The following is a 24,778-nucleotide window of genomic DNA, read 5'->3' on the forward strand; positions in this document are numbered from 1 at the left end:
ATCTTCCCCTATCTTAACATTTTTGTTAGTAGACACTACATTACGTTTTATGTTAAAACTATGATCTAAGATGCTAATGCTTCTAATGGGATTTATATATTGTCAATTAATGCGTTATACCTTAATAAAGTTGCAGAAACAAAGAGATTATTATTATCTAATTTTAAAACATTGTGTTTTATCTTTGAATTTGCTGAGATACATGTGTTGTTAACTATTGCCTGTTAAATAATAAGATGTAAATTATTGCGTTTTATCTTAAACTTGTTAGTTACTGCTTTTTATCTTTAGAGTGTAGAGAATACATTACGTTTTATGTTAAAACTATGATCTAAGATGCTAATGCTTCTAATGGGATTTATATATTGTCAATTAATGAGTTATACCTTAATAAAGTTGCAGAAACAAAGAGATTATTATTATCATAATTGTAATCTAATTTTAAAACATTGCGTTTTATCTTTGAATTTGCTGAGGTACATGTGTTGTTACCTATTGCCTATTAAATAATAAGATATAAATTATTGCGTTTTATCTTAAACTTGTTAATTACTGCTTTTTATCTTTAGAGTGTTAACTAATTCGTTTTATCATAAATTTGTTAATTGAGATTGTTTCATTATTCTATTTAAAGTTAAAAAACAAGAGGAAAAACAAAAAAGGAGAAGAAGGAAAGTGGTGATCGAATCATCAGAAGAGACAGTTTCTGATTCCAATGATAAAAAATCTAGTCGAGCTATTGTTCTGCATACTTCCGAACAACAAGTAAATTCAGGTAACATAAAACGCATTTAACAAATTTCATGAAAAAAAATATATGTTTTTAACACAATTCAATGTATCAGATGATGATTTTGTTGATCCACAACCAAGAGTTAACCCGACAAAAAATCAAAAGAAGGAAAAAGCAGAATCAAAACCAAAGAGATCATTGAGGAAAGAGAAAACAAAAGAACAACCAGAACAACAACCATATTATGATTACGACGGAAAAAAAATCAACATAAGATGTGCAGTCCATAATCTAAAAGATTATATTGAAGGATTGTCAAAAGAGCAAAGGAATGCTGTTAGAGAAATAGGGTTTGAGAGCATACTAAAATTCAATCTGCATTCAGTTCCACGCAAATTCGGATATTGGCTGGTAAAAAACTTTGATGCTGAAAATGATGAGATAAATACCGGAGATGAAAAGATTAAGATCACAGCTGAATTTATCCAAAAGGTACTTCAAATACCAAATGGAAAAACAGAGATTGAGGAAAAATTGAGACCAAAAAACACTGATCTTATAATTAAATTCTGGCGCGGTCAATTCAGCAAAGATATATTGAAGAGAATGTATGCGCACAATTTGATTGCTTATTTAAAATCAAGAAATGAGCGTGGAAGATTGTTCAAACTAAATTTCTTGGTTATCTATTTTACGATCATGGCAGAGGCAATGCAAAGTAGTAATGTTAATCAAAGATTCTTGCCATCAATGAAAAGTGACAAAAAAACCCAGGATTTTAATTGGTGTGAATATATTCTGTCGGTTTTAAGGCGTACAAGAAGACAATGGCCTGGAAATGAGAAGCTCTTCAATGGACCTATTGCATTGTTAGCGGTATGAAATCTGATCTTTCACTATTGCTTCATATTTGCTTAATGCTTGTTTAGGCTGCTTGTTTATATTCTTTGTTTGTTTAAAACTATACTTTATAAAGAGCAATGTATATTATAAAACGCAATGATCTTTCATTTTTGTTTCTTTATATTCTTTGTTTGTTAAAACTTCTTTGCTACTGTAAAACACAATGTTTTTTGTAAAACTCAATATATTTAAATTTACAAAACATTAGTTTTGTAAGTTGTTTACAATGATTTATATATTAAAACACATCAAAAATTTGAATTGATTATATTTCTAAAACGCAATGTTTCATATAGATACTTTATGCCTACAAAAAACAAGGATTTGACAATGCTGAAAACACTGAAAAGTTCTCTCTTGATAAAATTGACTCTACAACATTACAAGAATTTGAAGATGAATTGGAAATTGCTGCACAAAATGAGGGGAGATGTCTTGTAATGGATAAAAAGAAGAAAGTCAGAAAGAATAAACAAAAAAAGAAAGATGAAAAGGATGAATTTTATGTTTATCCAACTGAATCCGAGAATGAAAACGAAGAAATTTTTGAAAATGAATCTGAAGAAAATGATGAAGACGATGCTGAAGAACAACCAATCACCTTACTTAAAGCTGCAACAGACTGGATTGATCAAGAAAATCAAGAAAATGTTCAAAACAACCCAAATAAAATCAACGAAACTGAGAAAACACCAACAGAAAGTGGAGGTTCATGGGGGCAATTCTTCATTAAACCATCAGTAGGAAATAAAGATAAAATGTGGGTAGACAGTCAAAGCCGACTGCATAATTTCATGCCATCACAAAATCAAAGTGAAGGTCTTTCTGACATTCATTCAACAAAAACTGGCGATGAAAATGTGAAGAACATTGAAGATAAAAAATCAAATGAAGAATATCTTATGAATGTTTTGGATGATCATATAAAAGGATTTGAAGAAATTTTTGAAAAAATCCAATCACGTGTAGATGAGATTGTCGAAGAATATCCAAACAGTGAGCCTCTTCATAACAAAGTAAACGAATGGGTGTCATTGATTGAAAAATTAAATCATCAAGCAAAAAAGCACAAGAAAGTTGATATTGATTAAACTATGATGGAAACACCATCAAGATTCCTAAATTTGAGCCAAAATGAAGACACTGAAAATCAAATCATTTCAACTCCATTGATTATACAACGCAATGATGATGATGATGATGCAAAACGCAATGAGGATTACACAGCTGTAGTCCAGTCCTCCAATCCAGAAAAAATCAGTAACAATGACCCTGCATCTATTCTGCAAACACACATTGAAAAACCTTCAATTGAACAATCATCATTTAGCGAAGAAACTCCATCGTTAATGTTGGAGATGATCAAAAAGACAGATGAAGAAGAAAAAAAATCAAATCAAATGAAAATTCAAGATAATGAGGTACCATCCTTTGATTTTGAAACTTTCTCAGTTGTCTTCAAATGTTGATGAAAATGAAGTTGAAGTTGATGCTACTCCTCACGCTGCACAACCCGAAATTCAAGCGGAGTCTGAAAATAGATCAATCGAAAAAGAAGTTCAAATTACTGGAATCCAAACAATGTTTGATAGAATTGAAGAACAGGATAATACTGAAAAGCAAATCAGTGATCTAATTCAAAACACATCATTCCTCAACCCACAAGAAGATCCGTATAAAACACCTGCAAAATCAGTTCATCAAGAACAACCAACAACAGATATAAGCAAAACAGAAGAAATAATCACAAGGATGGTACGACCTGATCGTGAGAAAAATTTACCAGAAGTATTTTGCTCACCGTATTATCTAAGACAAGTAGCAATGAAGGAAGCAAGAACGGCACATGAAAACAACATATCGGGATATGCTTTCCATGCAGAAGGAGAAATGATGTAAAAATTCATTTATATACACAGGGATACTCTCTTTGAAAAATATAATTTAATTATTAATTTTTTTTGCAGGGATACTCTCTTTGAAATTAAAAATCATGTATTTCTATATAGATATGCTGCTGAAACAAAGAGGCCAGGATTGGAAATCACAGGAGAAGTAATCAATTGTTGGTCATATATTTTGAATGAAGAAGAAAAAAAAGATCAAAAGACAACAAAACTCCAAGATTTTTCTGTACTATTCGAATGCTGGTATGATATATAAAACTCAATTTTTCTGTATTCATATAATCATGTATTTTGAAGTTTGATTGAATGAAGTTTTATAAAACGCAATTGTTGTTTTATTTCTATAATAAAAAGCATAAAAAGTAATCTTTACTTTGTTTGAATGAAGTTTTATAAAACGCAGCTGTATCTTTTATTACCTTCATAAAACGCAGCTTTATGTTTTATTAACTTCATAAAACGCAATAATATGTTAATTTGTTTAATTTTACGCAAGCTTTCCCAATGAATGATGAGGAAGAAACTGAAAATAAAGAAAAGATGATAGAAGCATTCACAATGAACATAGAAAAAATTCTTCAAGGTGCAAAGCTAAAAAGCATAAAGGATTTTAAAATTATCCTAGTCCCGATTCTCTATATACAGCATTTCTTTGTGATCTCCTTCAATCTTGAAGAGAAACAAATATTCATCATTGACAACAGTGCCAAAGAAGAAACAAATGAAGCTAAATATGGGAATATGCCTGAAAATACAGTAAGTATTCTTACTTATGTTTTTATAACACAAATATAAACCACCTAATCTTTTTGTTTGATTTTTTTTTTCTGTAGAGGGATGCTTTGGCAGCTTACCTTAAATCTGTTGGACATGAAAAAGCAGATAATATAAAGGGAATAACCCCTGTTAGAATGCAGATGAAATGGAGGACACAATATAACGGCATTGACTGTGGTATATTCACTATGCATCATATGGAATGTTATCATGGAGAACCGGTCGAAAAATGGGATTGTGGGTTTAACATGGAGTATGAAGAACCTGCAAGGGGTAAAAACAAAAAAACCAGTCAACAAGCAGACCACACAACTTGAAGATTTAAGAAGAAAGTTCATTGCCAAGATATTATTGCACGAAATAAACGAACAAAGAGATTATGTTATTCAGGACTCAAAGAAGTTTCGAGACCTCAGTGCGAAACTTAAAAAACAATCCTATGACACTAGTTTAGATAGGATTAAAGACAGGCTTTCACTTGCTGGTTTACTTTGATTTTGAAATGCTACTTATTATAAAACACAATGTTTTTTGATTTAGCATGTTTTTAGTTGTCACACCCCGATTTCCACGTGTCACCGGTGGGCCCGGTGTGGGGTACAGTGACGTAGTTGGCATCGTCATAGACAAACAACACAATATAATAATGCACAGCGGAAGCAGAATAGATACATTTCAACTTTAATTAAAATGACCTAATAAACATCATAAGTAGTTGAAACGGATCCACAGGCGGATCAAATAAAATAAGAATAAATTGTTCAACAGTTATTTGTCGTCCGAGCTTGCGAGACTATAGTGGACGCTCTTAGGAAACAGCCAGCCTATTTCGTATAGTACCTGCACTTAAACTTTTGGGAAAAATACGTCAGTTTACACTGGTAAATACAAATCAACTGACTTATTTTGAAAATGATTGAAAATTGATTTAAATGCGCAAGGCATAAATATTTTTATTAACTTGGGATATTTATGCAATATAAATTTGTGAACGAATTACATGCACTCGTATCTTTGGTGGCCCGGGATCTACTGTCCGGGCTAAAGATTAAATGACACACCACATTAAAGAGTTATACACGCCGAGTGTACGCCTACACCCCGTGCTCTGGTCGTGGCCATCTCGTAAGATAATGCCAAGGATATCCGGGACACGGTCAATAACCCCCCAAAGCCTAATGTAAGACAAGACTGTTTAAACGAGTCGCACAAGCTATTCAAGACTGTACACCCATAGGGTGCAGGACTTGTGCACCCGATCAAGCGGTATACTATATACCGTACCCCAAGCCCGTATAGGGAAAATAAGTCAAAATGTATTTACCTGAGCAAGTATGTAACACAATCGGTAAGTGTGGTAGCTTTTACTGGGCCTCCTAATCTGGAACAAAGGTTTATAATAACCTATTAGATTTCTAACGGGTCTTTTATTTAAGCCTAAGCTTTGACCGGTTAGTTTTAAGTATGATACGGTACAAGCGCACGATTAAGCGAAAGACCGGATAGAATGTGATTTAGACCCGACAAGTTTGAATACTTGTATAATATGGGTATACTAAATACATTCTGGATTTTGAGATAAAAATGATAACGTTTGACCCGTTTCGGTCAATTTACGCAAACTAGTTACGTAAACCGAACCGAACGCAAAAAGGGCGTTACGGGTAGCCAAAAGAGTCAAATGCAAGTTCCCTGAGATAATATGCTTTAAATATGATATAATATCAGTAAGTTATGTTCTATATTGCCCCGAATAGTTTTAAACTCAATTTATGCCTTAGAAGGGCATTTTGGTCATTTAAAAGATTATAAAAGAGTCAAATTAGAAATCTGAGTTTCGGGTCTGGTTTATACAGTAAATATACTTTATTTAACATGTTATAACAGTAGGGTATGACCCATGTACCAAACTTAACATTTAAAATCAAACTATGCACCGTAGGGGTATTTTAGTAAATTCACAAGGGCTAAAACTGCCAAAACTGGAAACCTGAGTTCATATACTTATACTTACTGTTATTATATGAAAATATACTAATTACATCAGTAGGTAATAGTCTTATATGTTAAAAAATGAGTAGTACGCTTACTATGCGCTAAAAACGCTTAAAATACGATTTAAAGGCGTTTCCGGGTTTTCAAAATAAATCTGGGATTTTTATATTTCCAGAATACTTAAAATAATTTATTTAACATATAAAATCAGTAGGAAAAGGTTTCGGGTCAAAAGAATGCATAAAACTCATTTTATGGCTTAAACGGTCAAAACCGACATAAACCGAAATAACTAAGCGATATAAGATACGATCAGCCAAAAATTAAATAAAAATCATCAAAAATCCCAAAATATTATATAACATCAGTGGGTAAAAAGTTTTGTATCAAAACGTGGCCAGAAATGGGTTATACGCGAAAAGGGCCGTTTATGTAACTTAAGAATATAGTTTTACGCTAATGGCCATAACTCAAAATCTGGACCACTAACTGATCCGAAATTTTCGGTGCAAGTTTATATATTAGAAATAAAGATTTCTATTCTTTCACTTTTCCAAAAATCACGTTTTATATCAAAAAGGGCAAAATAGTCAACTTTTAAGCATAATCGGAAACATGCAAACGAATCGGCTATGTATAGACTCAAACAACAAAAATTCCAGAGAGTTTTACCAAAATAAAAATAGTCAAAAATACTCTCCAATACAGATCTCAAACATGCATGTACGAATCCGAATCGATAGTCTACGAAATAGTCGTTTTACAAGACTTTCGGTTCCGATTCGTATCTATACTAAGGATTGTCGAGTTGATCATGGTAAAACACATTCTTATATTCATTATAAAGCTATCTATGATGATCAAACAGATTGCATGTCATCTACATTACCATTTAAGCTATTTTTCACAAAAACCATTTCTGTTGACTTTTTAAGAATGCCTTTGACTCGACAATTAGCATGCAATAAGTGGGAATCAGAGAATACCCTTTTGAGGGTTTGTTTCCCACATAAACACCAACATATATCTGGTTTCAATTTGAGAAATGACTGAGTAAAACTCGTTTAATCAGAAAGTCAAAGTATAAGAACATTCAGTTTGACTTTTACTAATAATCGATGCAAGAACGAATTAGAGACTGAATTAGAAGCTTACAAAGGTCCTATGGAAGCTTAGTTAACACTAGGAGTCGGCCTTGATGTTCAGATCAGCTCCAGAAGTCTGCCTTGAAGGTTCTTGAGAGTTGAGAGCTTCTTGTTACTATCACAAGTTCTTGAGAAATGAATGAATGATCTGATTTTAAGTGGAAATCAGATGTTATAGTGAATTCTCAGTAGGCTAGGCATGCAAGGGCTCTCATTGGTGATTTATGGAGGTGATACCAGCTGGTGACCACTTCAACTTCGGACCAGAATTGCAATTTTCGCGAATTTATGTTACTGGCAGCCCCACGCGGCCCGCTTGGGTCAGTCCAGGCGGGTCGCCTGACCCCTGATGAGCCAAACTATTTTCCATTTTGACAGCTTTGGTCCCTAAACTTGCACGCGATGTTTCGGCTGCTTATTTTGACTCGTAAACCCCCAAACTTGGTTTTTAAGAACCTTGGGACATTTACCTACATGGTAATGTCCTCGGGTAACTTTGCGCTCAACCGAAAAGCCATGAATTTCGACGTTGACGCTTTTAGTCCTTCAAGTACGGTTTTGGCCATAACTTTCTCATACGTTGACGAAACTTCACGAAATTTTAACCACATATTCTAGTGAGTATATTTTAGCTTCTCAAAGCTTCGGGTCTGCCAAAAGTTCACTCAGAGGTATAAATTAAACATGTTGACACTTTTGGCCCCTATAGTTTGCAATTCCTCACTTTTGTGCAATTTCCGCGTCGTATGATCCATGAACCATCCGTTTAAGGTTATAAACATTATGTAGGGTTATCATAGAGTCTATTTATCCATTGTTGACACTTTGGACCCTTACGTTCCATAGTTTTCACCGTTTGTCACTTTTAGTCCCTCTAAAGTTTGTTTTCACATACCGGAACCTTATGACACGTGTCAAGACATTATTGGACGAAATTTTTCGAGGTGTTACATCCTCACCCCCTTAAAAGAAATCTCGACCCCGAGATTTACTGAAACAAATGAGGATATTTCTCTTGCATCATGGATTCCACTTCCCACGTGTATTCGGGACCTCTACGGGCATCCCATTTGACCTTAACAATAGGCACGTGCTTCCTTCGAAGCTTCTTTACCTGTCGATCCTCAATCGACAAAGGTTTTTCCACAAACTTCAGACTTTCGTCTATGTGTATATCTGTATGCGGTATAACCAGTGATTCGTCAGCGAAACACTTCTTCAAATTACAGATGTGGAACACATTATGAATGGCGCTAAGCTCTTCTGGCAAGTTTAACTTATAAGCGACTGACCCGATACGTTCGATGATCTCGAATGGTCCTATGTATCTCGGGCTTAGCTTGCCTTTCTTACCAAATCGCATCACCCCTTTCCAAGGTGATACCTTAAGCAATACCTTATCACCCACATCGAAGTGAAAATCCTTGCGCTTAGGATCCGCATAACTTTTCTGCCTATCCCTAGCAGCTTTCAAACGATCGCGTATCTGAACGATCTTGTCTGTCGTCTCAAAGACGATATCTGGTCCTGACAGTTGGACTTCTCCAACTTCTGCCCAACAAATGGGCGATCTACACTTTCTACCGTATAAGGCCTCAAAAGGCGCAGCTTTTATGCTGGAATGGTAGCTATTGTTGTAGGAGAATTCAATCAGTGGTAGGTTCTTATCCCAACTACCACCCCAGTCGATCGCACATGCACGAAGCATGTCTTCCAAAGTTTGAATAGTACGCTCACTCTGACCATCAGTCTGAGGATGATAAGCCGTACTAAAATTCAAACGATTGCCCAACGATTGTTGGAAACTCTTCCAAAAATGCGACGTATATCTAGTATCTCTATCGGAGATAATAGATATAGGTATACCATGTAACGCTACAATCTTATCGACGTATAATTAGGCTAACATATCTGAGCTATACGTCTCCTTGATGGGTAGAAAATGAGCTGACTTAGTCAGTCTATCTACTATGACCCATATGGTATCATTTCCCTTTTTCGTCTTCGGCAACTTGGTGATGAAATCCATTGTCACCATTTCCCATTTCCACTTGGGAATTTCAGGTTGCTGAAGCAAACCTGACGGCTTCTGATGCTCAGCCTTTACTTGCGCACAAGTCAAACATTTAGCTACATGCTCAGCTACTGACTTTTTCAAACCAATCCACCAGTAGTTTGCTTTCAAATCCTGGTACATCTTATCAGCTCCAGGATGAACGGAATATTTAGAGCTGTGGGCTTCCTGGAGGATAACATCCCGAAGTCCTCCATAGACTGGAACCCATATTCGTTCGTTTAGTCGTAGCATTCCATCTTTGTCGTAGGATAACTGCTCCTCAGTTACTCCTAACTTTTCTGCAGGATAGTTAGCTTCCAGCACAGCTTCCTTCTGTGCAGCTAACACCCTTTCATTCAAATTATTTCTTATTTCAATGCGCTTGGCATTGATTCTGATTGGTTTCACCCTTTCCTTTCTGCTTAAGGCGTTGGCAACTACATTTGCCTTGCCTGGATGATATCTTATCTCGCAGTCATAATCATTTAGAGTTTCCATCCATCGCCTTTGTCGCATGTTCAATTCCTTCTGATTGAACAAGTGTTGAAGACTCTTGTGATCCGAATAAATTATACACTTGGTTCCATACAAGTAATGTCTCCATAGCTTCAAAGCAAACACAACCGCACCCAATTCCAAATCGTGGGTGGTGTAGTTCTTCTCGTGCACCTTTAGCTGGCGAGAAGCGTAGGCAATGACTTTGCCTTTCTGCATGAATACGCAACCCATGCCAGTATGTGATGCGTCACAATACACCACAAATTCCTCTATTCCATCAGGCAATGTCAACACTGGCGCATTGCTCAGCTTCTTCTTCAGAGTATCGAAGGATTCCTGCTGCTTAGGGCCCCAATCGAACTTAATCTTCTTGCGAGTCAACGAAGTTAGGGGCGCAGCAATTCTTGAAAAGTTCTCGATAAATCGCCTATAATATCCTGCCAATCCGAGGAAACTGCGAATCTCGGTAGGAGTCTTCGGCTCCTGCCAGTTCATGACTGCTTCTACTTTAGCGGGATCTACTTGGATACCACGCTCACTTACTACATGTCCAAGGAACTGGACTTCTCGAAGCCAAAATTCACACTTCGAAAATTTGGCATAAAGCTTCTCTTGATGCAGAAGTTTGAGAATACAACGAAGGTGTTTCTCATGGTCAGCTTGGCTCTTCGAGTAGATAAGGATGTCATCAATAAAGACGATGACGAACTTATCTAAATAAGGCTTGCAGACGCGATTCATGAGATCCATGAACGCGGCTGGTGCGTTAGTGAGCCCAAAAGGCATCACCAGGAACTCGTAATGTCCATATCGAGTCCTAAACGCTGTCTTGTGTACGTCTTCGTCTTCGTCTTTGACCTTTAGCTGATGATACCCTGACCTCAGGTCGATCTTGGAGAAATAGCTTGCTCCTTGCAACTGATCGAACAGATCGTCGATCCTGGGTAATGGATATCTATTCTTGATAGTGACCTTGTTAAGCTCATGGTAATCGATGCACAGACGCATCGACCCATCCTTCTTTTTAACGAACAAGATTGGCGCTCCCCAAGGAGATGAGCTAGGTCTAATAAAACCTTTAGCTAATAAATCATCCAACTGTGTCCTCAACTCCTTCATCTCCGTTGGTGCCAATCTGTATGGTGCTCTTGCTACAGGCGCAGCGCCTGGAATGATGTCTATCCGAAACTCCACTTGCCTATCCGGCGGCAAACCGGGTAGTTCTTCAGGAAAAACTTCAGGATATTCCGAGATAACAGGGATATCTTCAATCTTCGGCTTCGGCTCATCAATGGTAACTTGTGCCATATAAATGACACATCCTTTCTGCATGCACCTGGATGCCTTGAGCATGGACACTTGCTCCGGCAATCCATGCTGGGTGTCTCCTTGAATAGTAAGTGACTCACCAGACGGAGTCTTAACTATTACTTGCTTTCTATTGCACAGAATCTGGGCTTGGTTACTCGACAACCAATCCATGCCTATCACTATGTCGAATCCAGCTAGCTTAAAGGGAAGCAAGGATAACGGGAAAGAATGATTCCTAATGGATATAACACATCCATCTAGAACAGTCGAGGCGGTTTCTATGGTTCCATCGGCTAGTTCCACCTCATATTTCACACTTAAGGTCTTAACAGGAAGGTTCAACAATTTACAAAACTTATCATCTACAAATGACTTATCAGCTCCTGAATCAAACAAGACTCTAGCAAAAACATCATTTACAAGAAACGTACCTGTAATGACGTTGTCGTCAAGAACTGCCTCCTTGGCGTCCATTCTGAAGACTCTCGCATTAGTCTTCTTCCCATCATCAACCTTCTTCGCATTCTTTGGGCAATTTGGCCGGATATGCCCTTTCTCGTTGCAACCAAAACAAGTTGCATCCTTCATTTTCTTGCAATCCACAGCTTTATGATCTGTGGACTTGCAGATTCCACAACGTTTCTCGGAAGACTGGGATTTTGCTTCCGAACGACATTTCCCAAAATGGTGTCTCTTGCAGTTCTTGCATCTGGGTTTATCACCCGACTGATCTCCTTTCTTGAACCCCGACCCTTTCTTATGGTCGTTGTTCCCTCTGTGTCGTTTCTCAGATCTTCGTGAGGTGTCATCCTCACGTTTCCTTTTGTTCTCCTCTGAGCTCTTCATAGCTCTCAGTCTGACTACATCTTGAGTGAGGGAGAGGGATAGATCAGCTACGGATCTAAATGTCGTAGGCCTTGAAGCCTTGACGCTTGCCTTTATCTCCGGTGCCAGACCCCCAATAAATCGAGCAATCCAGGCACTAACCGAGATAAAGTGTTGAACGTAGTAAGATACGCTTGACAATCGAGGTTCTTCATAACCAGAGATACAAAATCCGATTCAATTCTTTCGACCTCATGCTACGGGCAGAAATTCTCTTTGACCAGGGCCACAAACTGTTCCCAAGACAAACCGTAAGTGTGGCCTTACCGGCAGCTTGTAGGAGTGACTTCCACCATGCTAACGCATCTCCCTTGAACGACTGGGACACGTACTTCACGACGTCCCTATCAGCACACCCGCTGATATCAACCACAGTATCCATCTCATCGATCCACGTCATGCAATCTACTGCTCCTTTTTCCCCAGTAAAATCTCTGGGTTTGCAAGATACGAAATATTTGTACGTACAGGACCTGCTGTGCGTATCATGCTTCGGCTTTACTTCTTGCTTAGGAATGCTGCTGTGGTTGGAGGAGTGATTATCCTCATCCTTCTTCGGCTCACTCTTTTTAGAAGGTGGCTTACTATGAGCCTCAGAATGAGTCTTGGGCTTTACGTGCGTTACTGTTCGGGTCCTACTCCGAGTACCGCTAGATTCCCTGAATTGCCTATCCATAGCCTTGGCAACATCGTTATCTATCAGTGCTTGCAATTCTTCACCAGTGACGTGAATCCTGGTATTATCTGGGTGTTCCCCAGAATGACTGTTGGTCTCCTCCGATTCGGCCATTGTAGCTTTAAGCTACATAAAAGGACAAGGTCTTATTGAGAAACCTAAACAGTATTATCGTTCCAGACGATTTATTAACCATGGTATTAATAACCATAATAGTTAATTTAATTTAATTTCATTCAAGGCTTTTATTAGCAACTATGTTATGGAATGAAATGTATATTGGCACAATAGGCCTAGTCACTTCGGACAACTTACTAAATTATAAATTTAGATTTTATAGGATTATAAATTGTATAATTAAACAAATAATCCTTTATTAGGCAGGGGGTCATAAACCACAACTGCCACTATATGACATAGTCATAACCCGTAGGTATCAAGTCATGAACAGACTTGTGTACAGATATAATCTGTAGATAATTTATATATAAAAAAAAAAGTGGCATGTGTGATTTTACAGATCACGCTTAGCCAAGAATGTTAACATGTTTACAGATGTTAACAGGGATTTGAATCTTTTCAACCAGGTTTTACCATAATAGCCAGGCCTGTTAATAAGGCATTCAAGCTAGGTTATACCTTACTAAGATTCTTATTAAAATGGCAAATCAAATAAAAATTGATATTTTCCATTTATTTTAATTATTATATTCATGCACATAAATAAATGAGAAATTCAAATTAACCATTTCAAATTTTAAATAAAGTAACTAGTACATCTTTGCCCTAAACGGGACTTTAATTCAAATAACATGAATAACATGCCCGCGCAGGGGCTAAACAAACAACAACAACAAATAAAGCAAAACAAACCCGCGCAGGGGTTAATAGAACAACATACCCACGCAGGGGTAGAATAAGGGAAATATACCCACGCAGGGGTAGAGTACAGGAATAGATGTCCACGCAGGGACATGAGTAAAAGAGCTAACAACAAAGGATCTAACGATCCTTCTTACTCTTACCCTTGAGCAAATCAAACATCTTCTTGAACATGCCATCGTTGCGTCGGCGATCGGCTCGCATCTCATGTTGCAAATCACGTCGTACACTGTTTATTCCTTGCAGGATTTCCTGAACCTGCGGCGGCGACATCATAGGTGCCGGCGGTGGTGGCTGGTACTGCTGTGGCTGCGATGGCTGCTGGTAGCCCTGCGGTGGGAAACCAAAAGCTGATGGTCCCGTAGCCCAGGGACCTCCAAATGTACTCTCCTGGTTGAGAGGGTTGTAGCCTGAGGCTAACCAATAGGGATCTCCCGTATAATCATAACCGGGAGGGAAAGTCGGCTCAAACGGGTTGAACTGCGCTGCGCTGGCGTAAGCCGGAATCGGCTCTCCGAAGTTCTGCGGCGGCAAAGGCGGAATCGGCGCAGAAGTGACCTCCGAAACGGATGCGGAGACTCCCCCATCTCGGACTCCTCATGAACAGGTGAGTAGCGGCTGCTACCAATGTGCGGAGGGGTACCAAGGCGAATCCCTCCTCGCGTAGACATACGCGCATTCCTCCTTGGCCTCTGAGGCGGAGGAGGCAAAACTGGTGGTGGCGGTGGCGACGGAGTGATCACGTCGCGCCAGAGGGCCTCAGATAGGTCCTGCTGCAAGGGCGGCTGCTGAAGTTGCTGCTGCTGAGAGTGGTGCTGCGAGTGCACCGGCGAACCATGGCGAGACTGGAGCATCGGAGAGTTGTGGTGGCTGGGGGTGTAAAACCAATCGTGCTGCCGAAATCTCTCCTCATAGCTATCCACACCATTGTAGGGTGATCCCCTAAATGGTGACCCATCCGATATCTCGATGGGATGGTTGGGCGTACCTGACGGTGGCAGTGAAGGGTCAGTGTCCTCGTCGACCTCCATCTCGTTACCACCAGAGAAGTGGTCTTCAGGTCCTAGTGGGTTATGACCCACTGGCTCATCCAAGAAAGCGTCAGGGTTGTATAGGCCCTGATACGCTGGTGCTGGGTAGTGGTGAGGTGACTGATGAAGAGGTATATAAGATCCATGGGAACCATGGGGCCCATTTTCCGAGTGGGGCCCAAATGATTGGGGTAGTGATGGCGAAGTGCTCGCAGATACCGAGTGCCTGGCTGGCTCGGCGAATGATCTCCAAAGATCGTTGGCTGCGGTGTTGTGCGAAGCTGATGGAGCTCGCCTGTGTGAGGGTCCTGCCTCATGATCGTGCGATGTGGCGAATCCTCCTCGTCCTCGCATACGTGGCGGCATGATGAACCTGTCAAAAATTAAACAAGTTGCACAACAAAATATATAAGACAAAGCTAAAAAAAAATAAAGATAAAATAAACGAAATGTCGAACATTTCCTAAGTTCTTTGTCTAGACTCGAAAATCGAGGATTGTGCAATTGTGTAACTGAGATTAAACACAAAAGGCTAGTGTTTAATTCACTCAGCGTTGGCTCTGATACCAACCTGTCACACCCCGATTTCCACATGTCACCGGTGGGCCCGGTGTGGGGTACAGTGACGTAGTTGGCATCGTCATAGACAAACAACACAATATAATAATGCACAGCGGAAGCAGAATAGATACATTTCAACTTTAATTAAAATGACATAATAAACATCATAAGTAGTTGAAACGGATCCACAGGCGGATCAAATAAAATAAGAATAAATTGTTCAACAGTTATTTGTCGTCCGAGCTTGCGAGACTATAGTGGACGCTCTTAGGAAACAGCCAGCCTATTTCGTATAGTACCTGCACTTAACCTTTTGGGAAAAATACGTCAGTTTACACTGGTAAATACAAATCAACTGACTCATTTTGAAAATGATTGAAAATTGATTTAAATGCGCAAGGCATAAATATTTTTATTAACTTGGGATATTTATGCAATATAAACTTGTGAACGAATTACATGCACTCGTATCTTTGGTGGCCCGGGATCTACTGTCCGGGCTAAAGATTAAATGACACACCACATTAAAGAGTTATACACGCCGAGTGTACGCCTATACCCCGTGCTCTGGTCGTGGCCATCTCGTAAGATAATGCCAAGGATATCCGGGACACGGTCAATAACCCCCCAAAGCCTAAAGTAAGACAAGACTGTTTAAACGAGTCGCACAAGCTATTCAAGACTGTACACCCATAGGGTGCAGGACTTGTGCGCCCGATCAAGCGGTATACTATATACCGTACCCCAAGCCCGTATAGGGAAAATAAGTCAAAATGTATTTACCTGAGCAAGTATGTAACACAATCGGTAAGTGTGGTAGCTTTTACTGGGCCTCCTAATCTGGAATAAAGGTTTATAATAACCTATTAGATTTCTAACGGGTCTTTTATTTAAGCCTAAGCTTTGACCGGTTAGTTTTAAGTATGATACGGTACAAGCGCACGATTAAGCGAAAGACCGGATAGAATGTGATTTAGACCCGACAAGTTTGAATACTTGTATAATATGGGTATACTAAATACATTCAGGATTTTGAGATAAAAATGATAACGTTTGACCCGTTTCGGTCAATTTACGCAAACTAGTTACGTAAACCGAACCGAACGCAAAAAGGGCGTTACGGGTAGCCAAAAGAGTCAAATGCAAGTTCCCTGAGATAATATGCTTTAAATATGATATAATATCAGTAAGTTATGTTCTATATTGCCCCGAATAGTTTTAAACTCAATTTATGCCTTAGAAGGGCATTTTGGTCATTTAAAAGATTATAAAAGAGTCAAATTAGAAATCTGAGTTTCGGGTCTGGTTTATACAGTAAATATACTTTATTTAACATGTTATAACAGTAGGGTATGACCCATGTACCAAACTTAACATTTAAAATCAAACTATGCACCGTAGGAGTATTTTAGTAAATTCACAAGGGCTAAAACTGCCAAAACTGGAAACCTGAGTTCATATACTTATACTTACTGTTATTATATGAAAATATACTAATTACATCAGTAGGTAATAGTCTTATATGTTAAAAAATGAGTAGTACGCTTACTATGCGCTAAAAACGCTTAAAATACGATTTAAAGGCGTTTCCGGGTTTTCAAAATAAATCTGGGATTTTTATATTTCCAGAATACTTAAAATAATTTATTTAACATATAAAATCAGTAGGAAAAGGTTTCGGGTCAAAAGAATGCATAAAACTCATTTTATGGCTTAAACGGTCAAAACCGACATAAACCGAAATAACTAAGCGATATAAGATACGATCAGCCAAAAATTAAATAAAAATCATCCAAAATCCCAAAATATTATATAACATCAGTGGGTAAAAAGTTTTGTATCAAAACGTGGCCAGAAATGGGTTATACGCGAAAAGGGCCGTTTATGTAACTTAAGAATATAGTTTTACGCTAATGGCCATAACTCAAAATCTGGACCACTAACTGATCCGAAATTTTCGGTGCAAGTTTATATATTAGAAATAAAGATTTCTATTCTTTCACTTTTCCAAAAATCACGTTTTATATCAAAAAGGGCAAAATAGTCAACTTTTAAGCATAATCGGAAACATGCAAACGAATCGGCTATGTATAGACTCAAACAACAAAAATTCCAGAGAGTTTTACCAAAATAAAAATAGTCAAAAATACTCTCCAATACAGATCTCAAACATGCATGTACGAATCCAAATCGATAGTCTACGAAATAGTCGTTTTACAAGACTTTCGGTTCCGATTCGTATCTATACTAAGGATTGTCGAGTTGATCATGGTAAAACACATTCTTATATTCATTATAAAGCTATCTATGATGATCAAACAGATTGCATGTCATCTACATTACCATTTAAGCTATTTTTCACAAAAACCATTTCTGTTGACTTTTTAAGAATGCCTTTGACTCGACAATTAGCATGCAATAAGTGGGAATCAGAGAATACCCTTTTGAGGGTTTGTTTCCCACATAAACACCAACATATATCTGGTTTCAATTTGAGAAATGACTGAGTAAAACTCGTTTAATCAGAAAGTCAAAGTATAAGAACATTCAGTTTGACTTTTACTAATAATCGATGCAAGAACGAATTAGAGACTGAATTAGAAGCTTACAAAGGTCCTATGGAAGCTTAGTTAACACTAGGAGTCGGCCTTGATGTTCAGATTAGCTCCAGAAGTCTGCCTTGAAGGTTCTTGAGAGTTAAGAGCTTCTTGTTACTATCACAAGTTCTTGAGAAATGAATGAATGATCTGATTTTAAGTGGAAATCAGATGTTATAGTGAATTCTCAGTAGGCTAGGCATGCAAGGGCTCTCATTGGTGATTTATGGAGGTGATACCAGCTGGTTACCACTTCAAATTCGGACCAGAATTGCAATTTTCGCGAATTTATGTTACTGGCAGCCCCACGCGGCCCGCTTGGGTTAGTCCAGGCGGGTCGCCTGACCCCTGATCAGCCAAACTATTTTCCATTTTGACAGCTTTGGTCCCTGAACTTGCACGAGATGTTTCGGCTGCTTATTTTGACTCGTAAACCCCCAAACTTGGTTTTTAAGAACCCTGGGACATTTACCTACATGGTAATGTCCTCGGGTAACTTTGCGCTCAACCGAAAAGCCATGAATTTCGACGTTGACGCTTTTAGTCCTTCAAGTACGGTTTTGGCCATAACTTTCTCATACGTTGACGAAACTTCACGAAATTTTAACCACATATTCTAGTGAGTATATTTTAGCTTCTCAAAGCTTCGGGTCTGCCAAAAGTTCACTCAGAGGTATAAATTAAACATGTTGACACTTTTGGCCCCTATAGTTTGCAATTCCTCACTTTTGTGCAATTTCCGCGTCGTATGATCCATGAACCATCCGTTTAAGGTTATAAACATTATGTAGGGTTATCATAGAGTCTATTTATCCATTGTTGACACTTTGGACCCTTACGTTCCATAGTTTTCACCGTTTGTCACTTTTAGTCCCTCTAAAGTTTGTTTTCACATACCGGAACCTTATGACACGTGTCAAGACATTATTGGACGAAATTTTTCGAGGTGTTACATTAGTATAACTCATTATTTTCTTGAACTTGCTAGTTACTTTGATTTAGAAATGCTACTTATTATAAAACGTAATGTTTTTTCATATAACGCAATATTTTGATAATATTTTAAAATGCACTTTTTGTTTGTTATTTTAAAATCCAATATGTATCCTTTAAAATTATTTAAACATTATTTTGAAAAAAATTTATAAAATATATATACAATTTATAAAACGCATCATTTTAATAGTATGCTATAACTCAACATTATCAATTTAAATTATTAATATGTTTTGAATATAAAACGCAATGTTTTTTTCTAATTATTTATTTCCAAACATATAACGCAATATAATTTATAACGCATTGAATTTTTTTTTACAATTTTTATAACACAAAAAACAAATTTAAAACATAATTACAACAAAGGACAATCATAAAAAAAATATATTATAATCTTCTAAAACGAAATGTTATAAAAAAATAAAATAATATACAATATATGAATACTGTATGTGTGATTGAAATTTATACAGTTGATTAGACCAAAAGACTTAAAAAGCCTTTTGGATTCCTGATACCAAATACTGTATGATTGAACAATCAATTTAAAGAAAAAAATAAAAAATAATCATTTTTATGGGTTATTAAAACAGTTGATTCAAATTCCTCTACCAATATATAAGAACAGAAACCCTAAACTATTTTCACATTGCTCTCATCATACTGCAAAAAATACACCAAAATACCCAACACAAACAAACCCTAAAATGGCTAATCAACAACTCTCAGTTTGGTGGCTTAAAAGAGGCAATTTCGTTCTTCAATTCCTTGATGGAAAAAAAATAAAATACCATTCCGTTGCTTCTGTTCTTCAAAACTGCAATGAAAATGTTTTGAAAAGGATGAACGAAATAGGTATACCACCTTCTTGTTACACAAGTCAATCAGCCGCACTGTTCAGAATTCTGAACAAGAGATATGGTAATCCGAATCAAACTGAAACTGAAGATACCAAGGTTACATCTTGGGAGTTCATTAAGGAAACATTCAAAGTTTCAGTCACTTGGGACGATGGTGAAGTGCAGATGTATGACCCAAAGGACATATCTAACAGTGAGGATCTAAAATTTTTGAAGCAGTTATCAGAAATACCAATCATCAACAACTCTGGTAGCAAATTTGCAGAGAAGCTCCAAAACGCAGTGGTCTCTCAGGTTGAACTTTGGGTTGAATCTGAAAGTGATGAGGAAATCCCTGATGGAAGCTTAGGGTTCTCATCCGAAGAAAAAAACAAACTTTGATCCATGAAGCTGATTATGCTTGTAGTTTTTCTTTAATTTTGTAGTTTGAAAACATCATGTTTGTTTAAAAACTATCATCATCTATATAACGCAATGTTTATTATATCCAATTGCATTTCTTGTTTAATTTTATGTATGATCTGTGTGATAATTATAAAACGGAATAACCAAAAAAAGCTGATATGTGATTTGGATATCCCTGATGGAAGATTAATCTTTATATTGTTCTATGTAGAAAACGCAATCTTTATGATATCCACTTGCATTTCTTGTTTAATTTGATCTGTGTTACAATAAAACGCAATAATCAAAAAAATCCAGTTAAAATAATTGTTCTATGTATAAAACGCAATAAAAATATATTGTTGTTATCATAAAACTTAATTAACCATAACAATCTGATATTTATGAAGGATATGTCAAAACGTAGTAACAAAAAGAGATGAAATCCATATATCATAAAACGCAATGAAATTTTTTTTTTACTTATTGATATCTAATATTGACAGAATTTGTATACATAATTACATTCCATTGCTAGAACCTATAGCATTAGCAGAAACCTTATCTTTACATGTGCGACTGTTATGTCCTTTTCCACCACATACACGGCACGATTTCTAGATCTTTGATGATTTTTGAATTGCAATCTCACGATTAGACTTGATCCTTTTTTGAACACCGCATCCTTTGGTCCTTACTTTTATCGGGACACGAATCATAGAATCCGATTTTTCTAAGTTCCCTCCAATATCAGCAAATCTTTCTTTGCGACTAGGAGGTGGCGCAGCAATCATAACCTATCTGCTTTATCAATATAACTTTTAATATGATCCCTGTAACGACACAGTTCATCTAAATCGCCTACCAGCCTATTAACCACATACTCATTTGCAACAACAATTTCTCTATAAACTTTATCAATTGCACTATTCCTACCAATTTCATCAAACCGAATATTGGAATGATTTGATCCAACTGAAACAACATCTCTCATCCATCTTCTATGAACATGTCTTCTAGGAAACTCACTTATATCTTCATACCGTAATACGTAAAATATATGGCGGTACAATATACCAAATTGTTCAAACCGTTTGCAAGAACAATTTATACTTAAACCATCTTCTTGTTTGTTGTATTCCACCTGTAAAAAAGATTAAAAAGTTATATAAAATTAGTGAAATGTAATATAAAACGCAATGAATAGTAAATATAATACAGATAGAAACATATGATAATATAATGATAAAATGCAATAAAAGATGAAAAATAAAACGCAATAGATATTTAAACAATATAAATTTAAAAAATACCTTGAAAAAAGATGTGCATGGCTGTCTAAAATCCTTTATTTCAAAATATTGAACATCACCCACAGTATCAACAGACTTTGACATACACTTTGTAATGGCAGCATCAATTTCAATCTGAATATCCTTAAAAATTGTTTGGGTATATATTTCTGATGCTTGTTTCTCCAATACAAAGTCACTCCAAGGTTTACACTGAATATACCTTGTATCATGATCATTCCTCCTATGCTCATGCCTTTGAATTATCCATTGCAGTCTCAAAATGAGTAAAAAATTCAACAAGTGTACATCTTGGATTGCAAATCTGACCAAAGAAGTAATTCTCGCTTACACATCTTGACGTAGTACGCATAAGTCTAGCCAAATCCTCTCCTTGGTAATAAGCAGGAATCCAATCAAATCGAAGATCGTACATATCTTTTAACCACTCATGATTTTCCAATCCAAAAGTAGACATTATTGAATGCCACTCAGTTTCAAAATCTTCTGGAATAATAGTATCATTCCAAACAACATGAGTCATTCTTGTATTAAAATCAGTGTTTGCTGACAAAACAGGACCAACCTGAATAAAAAGTTATAAAATTATTAAACATAAAACGCAATAAATTAAAAACCAATATATTGAAAATGATAAACAGAATGCATTAATGGTAAAACGCAATTGTTTTGTAATTCTATTGATAAAAATGTTAGGGGATCTTATTGTATAATACATAAAACGCAATAAATAAAAACAATATATAATTCCAGTTTGTTATATCATAAAACGCAGTAAAATACCTTTGTCTTCAATTTCTCCCATATATGCCACATACATAACCTATGCCTACTTCTTGAAAGTACATCCTTAATAGCTCTCTTCATTGCAGCATCTTAATCAGTAACAACAACTTTAGGCTCACTTCCAAAAGCATTAAGAAAGCACCTTAAAAGCCATCTATAAGAATCTGCAGTCTCCGAACCAAGTAATGCACCACCAAATGTGACATTCCTAAAATGATTATCAATACCAGTAAATGGTACAAAAACCAAATCATACCTGAATAAAAACAAATTAAAAAAGCATTAAAAAATTAGAACAGCATATATAACGCAATAGAATATATAACGCAATAAATCAAAAAAACTTACTTGTTTGATTTATAAGTAGCATCAAAACCAAATATGTCACCAAACACTGTATAATTTTTTTTGATTGCTCATCAGCCCAGAAAAGCCCTTTCAATCTTCTATCTTCACCAATAACATAATCACATGTGAAACCAGGACAACATTCTTTCTTCCTAATAAGACGCCTAATTACCATTTCAGCATCATACTCTCCGATGTAAAGATTCAAATCCCTTCTATAATTCTTACAATCAACTTTACTAGCACCAACTTCACCAAAACCACCATACATTGTTTTCATAATAATGAATGCTTTAACAGGTCCAATATTGATTGCAGACAATCCAGATATAAAACTTTCTTTCACATAATCGATACTTCTAGCAGCCGGCAAGAAATGAATATCTTCATCTTCAACAAAGATATGATTATGTTCTTCTTCAAAGTAGTAGATTTTAAACATATTGTTCTCTAATATTAGCTTCACATGAGCATTGCATCCAACTCTTTTTGAACCTCTATTACGTCTAACAATCTTTTTACTATTCTCAACTGAACCAGAATCTATTTCTTTGCTAACATGAAATCCTTCTCTTGAACAGACAATATACCTTATTGTCACTAAACCACCAACATTTTTCCAAGAAGTATTTTTTCTTGCAGAAAAACCTGCAGCAAGTGCATATCTCTGATAAAATGCAAAAGCCTCATCAAATGACTTAAAAAACATTCCAACAGCAGGTATAATAGATCCACTGACTTTAGGTTTGAAAAACTTTCTTCCACTCTTTGTGCATAGACGTTCCTCCCACTTAGAAATAATATCTGAAACAATTAAAAAAACTATAAAACACAATATCTCTTAGAGAATAATGTTTCTAGAAATAAACCTAAAAATATATTAATAAAAATTTAAAAAATACAAACCTTTAAAGTTTATAAAAGCATAAAAAGCAATACGTTCAGTAAAACGCATCATGTGATCTGAAACACTTAACAAAAAATCATAAAAAGCAATACAACATATATAGTAATGTGTTTACTGTTAAATCTCAAAATATGTTAATAATAATTTAGAAATACAGACATTTAAGGTTTGTATATCAACTATTATGCATAAAAGCATAAAACGCAATACATTCAGTAAAACGCATCTAATGATGAACAAACAAGAATTGTACAACAATAACAGTTATAGCTTTATTATTACATAAATCTTAAACTAAAAGTTTGTATGAATATAATTTAAGTAATAACATAAAATGCAACTATTCACTAAAATGCAATAAATGATGAAGAAGCAAAACAAACAAATTATGTTAAATTATACAACAATAACAATTAAACTTATGAAAAATCAAATATTAATTACAGAAAAACGAATTATAAAACGTAAAACAATGAAATTTGGACAAAAATAACAAAAAATTACTCAAATTGAAGCTAAACATACCAGCAGAGTCTGACGAAGACATTGAAGTTATCGAATTGACAAACGAAAGAAGATTAAGGTTTGAAAAGAGATGAATTTGCGATCGATGGCGATTTAGGGTTATTGAATCTTCAATTCTGTTATGAGAGTGATGAACTAAGAAAAGAAGTAACAGAATCTATAAATTAGAACGAAGATATGATGATGTAAAAAGACGAAAAAGCCCACGCATGCAAAAATTTAAAAAAAGATGATGAACGGCTGAGATTGCTTCCTATCCTTCCTAGCGAAAATTAACTTCCTATTTGATTAATGTGTGCCAATGTTATGAATGAATGTGGTGAGTGCAGGTTGTAAAAATCACGGACGATTATCACGAGGAATAGAGATCGAAGACTGGGTCACAAGATAGATTGTACGGGAATAATTGATTATGTACCTTGGCAAACAGAAGTTATGCTTATGTTTCGTAAAAGAGTTATTTTAAAAAGGACTTTCAAGTAAGCTAAGACGTTTGTAATGAAAGAAATTTTATGGCACGAATTTCCGCTATGACTTTTGTCAAATACGTGTTAGGGTCTTACACCCACGTTATGCCGGTAGCTAGCAAAAGCTTTCGGCCAGTAACGCGTTTCATAAGGTTGTCGGCCCTTCATTGCGTCAACGACGCTCATGACAAGAGCTAGCTCTTCTTCGTGTGTCCAAGAGGCCATCGATCAA

The 24,778-nt window shown here is 36.3% G+C and overlaps 2 protein-coding genes across 2 annotated transcripts; both read right to left on the minus strand.

The window, feature by feature from the left end:
* Positions 1-20,990: 20,990 nt before the first annotated feature.
* LOC110870880 (protein FAR1-RELATED SEQUENCE 5-like) lies at positions 20,991-22,380 on the minus strand. Its single transcript, XM_035975914.1, has 3 exons — positions 22,297-22,380; positions 21,845-22,078; positions 20,991-21,344 (listed from the first exon to the last, which is right to left on the minus strand). Exons 1-3 carry the CDS (start codon positions 22,378-22,380, stop codon positions 20,991-20,993), a joined length of 672 nt encoding a protein of 223 aa, XP_035831807.1.
* Positions 22,381-22,799: 419 nt separating this feature from the next.
* On the minus strand, positions 22,800-24,101 carry LOC110869658 (protein FAR1-RELATED SEQUENCE 11-like). The gene is made up of 4 exons (XM_022118895.1): positions 24,080-24,101; positions 23,554-23,610; positions 22,898-23,451; positions 22,800-22,811 (listed from the first exon to the last, which is right to left on the minus strand). Exons 1-4 carry the CDS (start codon positions 24,099-24,101, stop codon positions 22,800-22,802), a joined length of 645 nt encoding a protein of 214 aa, XP_021974587.1.
* Positions 24,102-24,778: the final 677 nt, after the last annotated feature.

Source organism: Helianthus annuus, chromosome 8 (genome assembly GCF_002127325.2).
Source record: "Helianthus annuus cultivar XRQ/B chromosome 8, HanXRQr2.0-SUNRISE, whole genome shotgun sequence".
In the NCBI taxonomy this organism is placed as follows: domain Eukaryota; kingdom Viridiplantae; phylum Streptophyta; class Magnoliopsida; order Asterales; family Asteraceae; genus Helianthus; species Helianthus annuus.

Bases quoted from the DNA above. Each gene is read 5' to 3' on its own strand.
- LOC110870880 (XM_035975914.1), bottom strand. From the start codon at position 22,380: ATGAAGAGAGCTATTAAGGATGTACTTTCAAGAAGTAGGCATAGGTTA. The intron at 22,079-22,296 runs GTATTTTACTGC...CTTTTTATTCAG, and splicing joins GGGAGAAATTGAAGACAAAG to GTTGGTCCTGTTTTGTCAGC. The intron at 21,345-21,844 runs GTAAGCGAGAAT...TCTTTTTTACAG, and splicing joins TGCGTACTACGTCAAGATGT to GTGGAATACAACAAACAAGA.
- LOC110869658 (XM_022118895.1), bottom strand. From the start codon at position 24,101: ATGTCTTCGTCAGACTCTGCTG. The intron at 23,611-24,079 runs GTATGTTTAGCT...TAAGTGTTTCAG, and splicing joins GTCTTCGTCAGACTCTGCTG to ATCACATGATGCGTTTTACT. The intron at 23,452-23,553 runs GTTTGTATTTTT...TAATTGTTTCAG, and splicing joins TGCTTTTATAAACTTTAAAG to ATATTATTTCTAAGTGGGAG.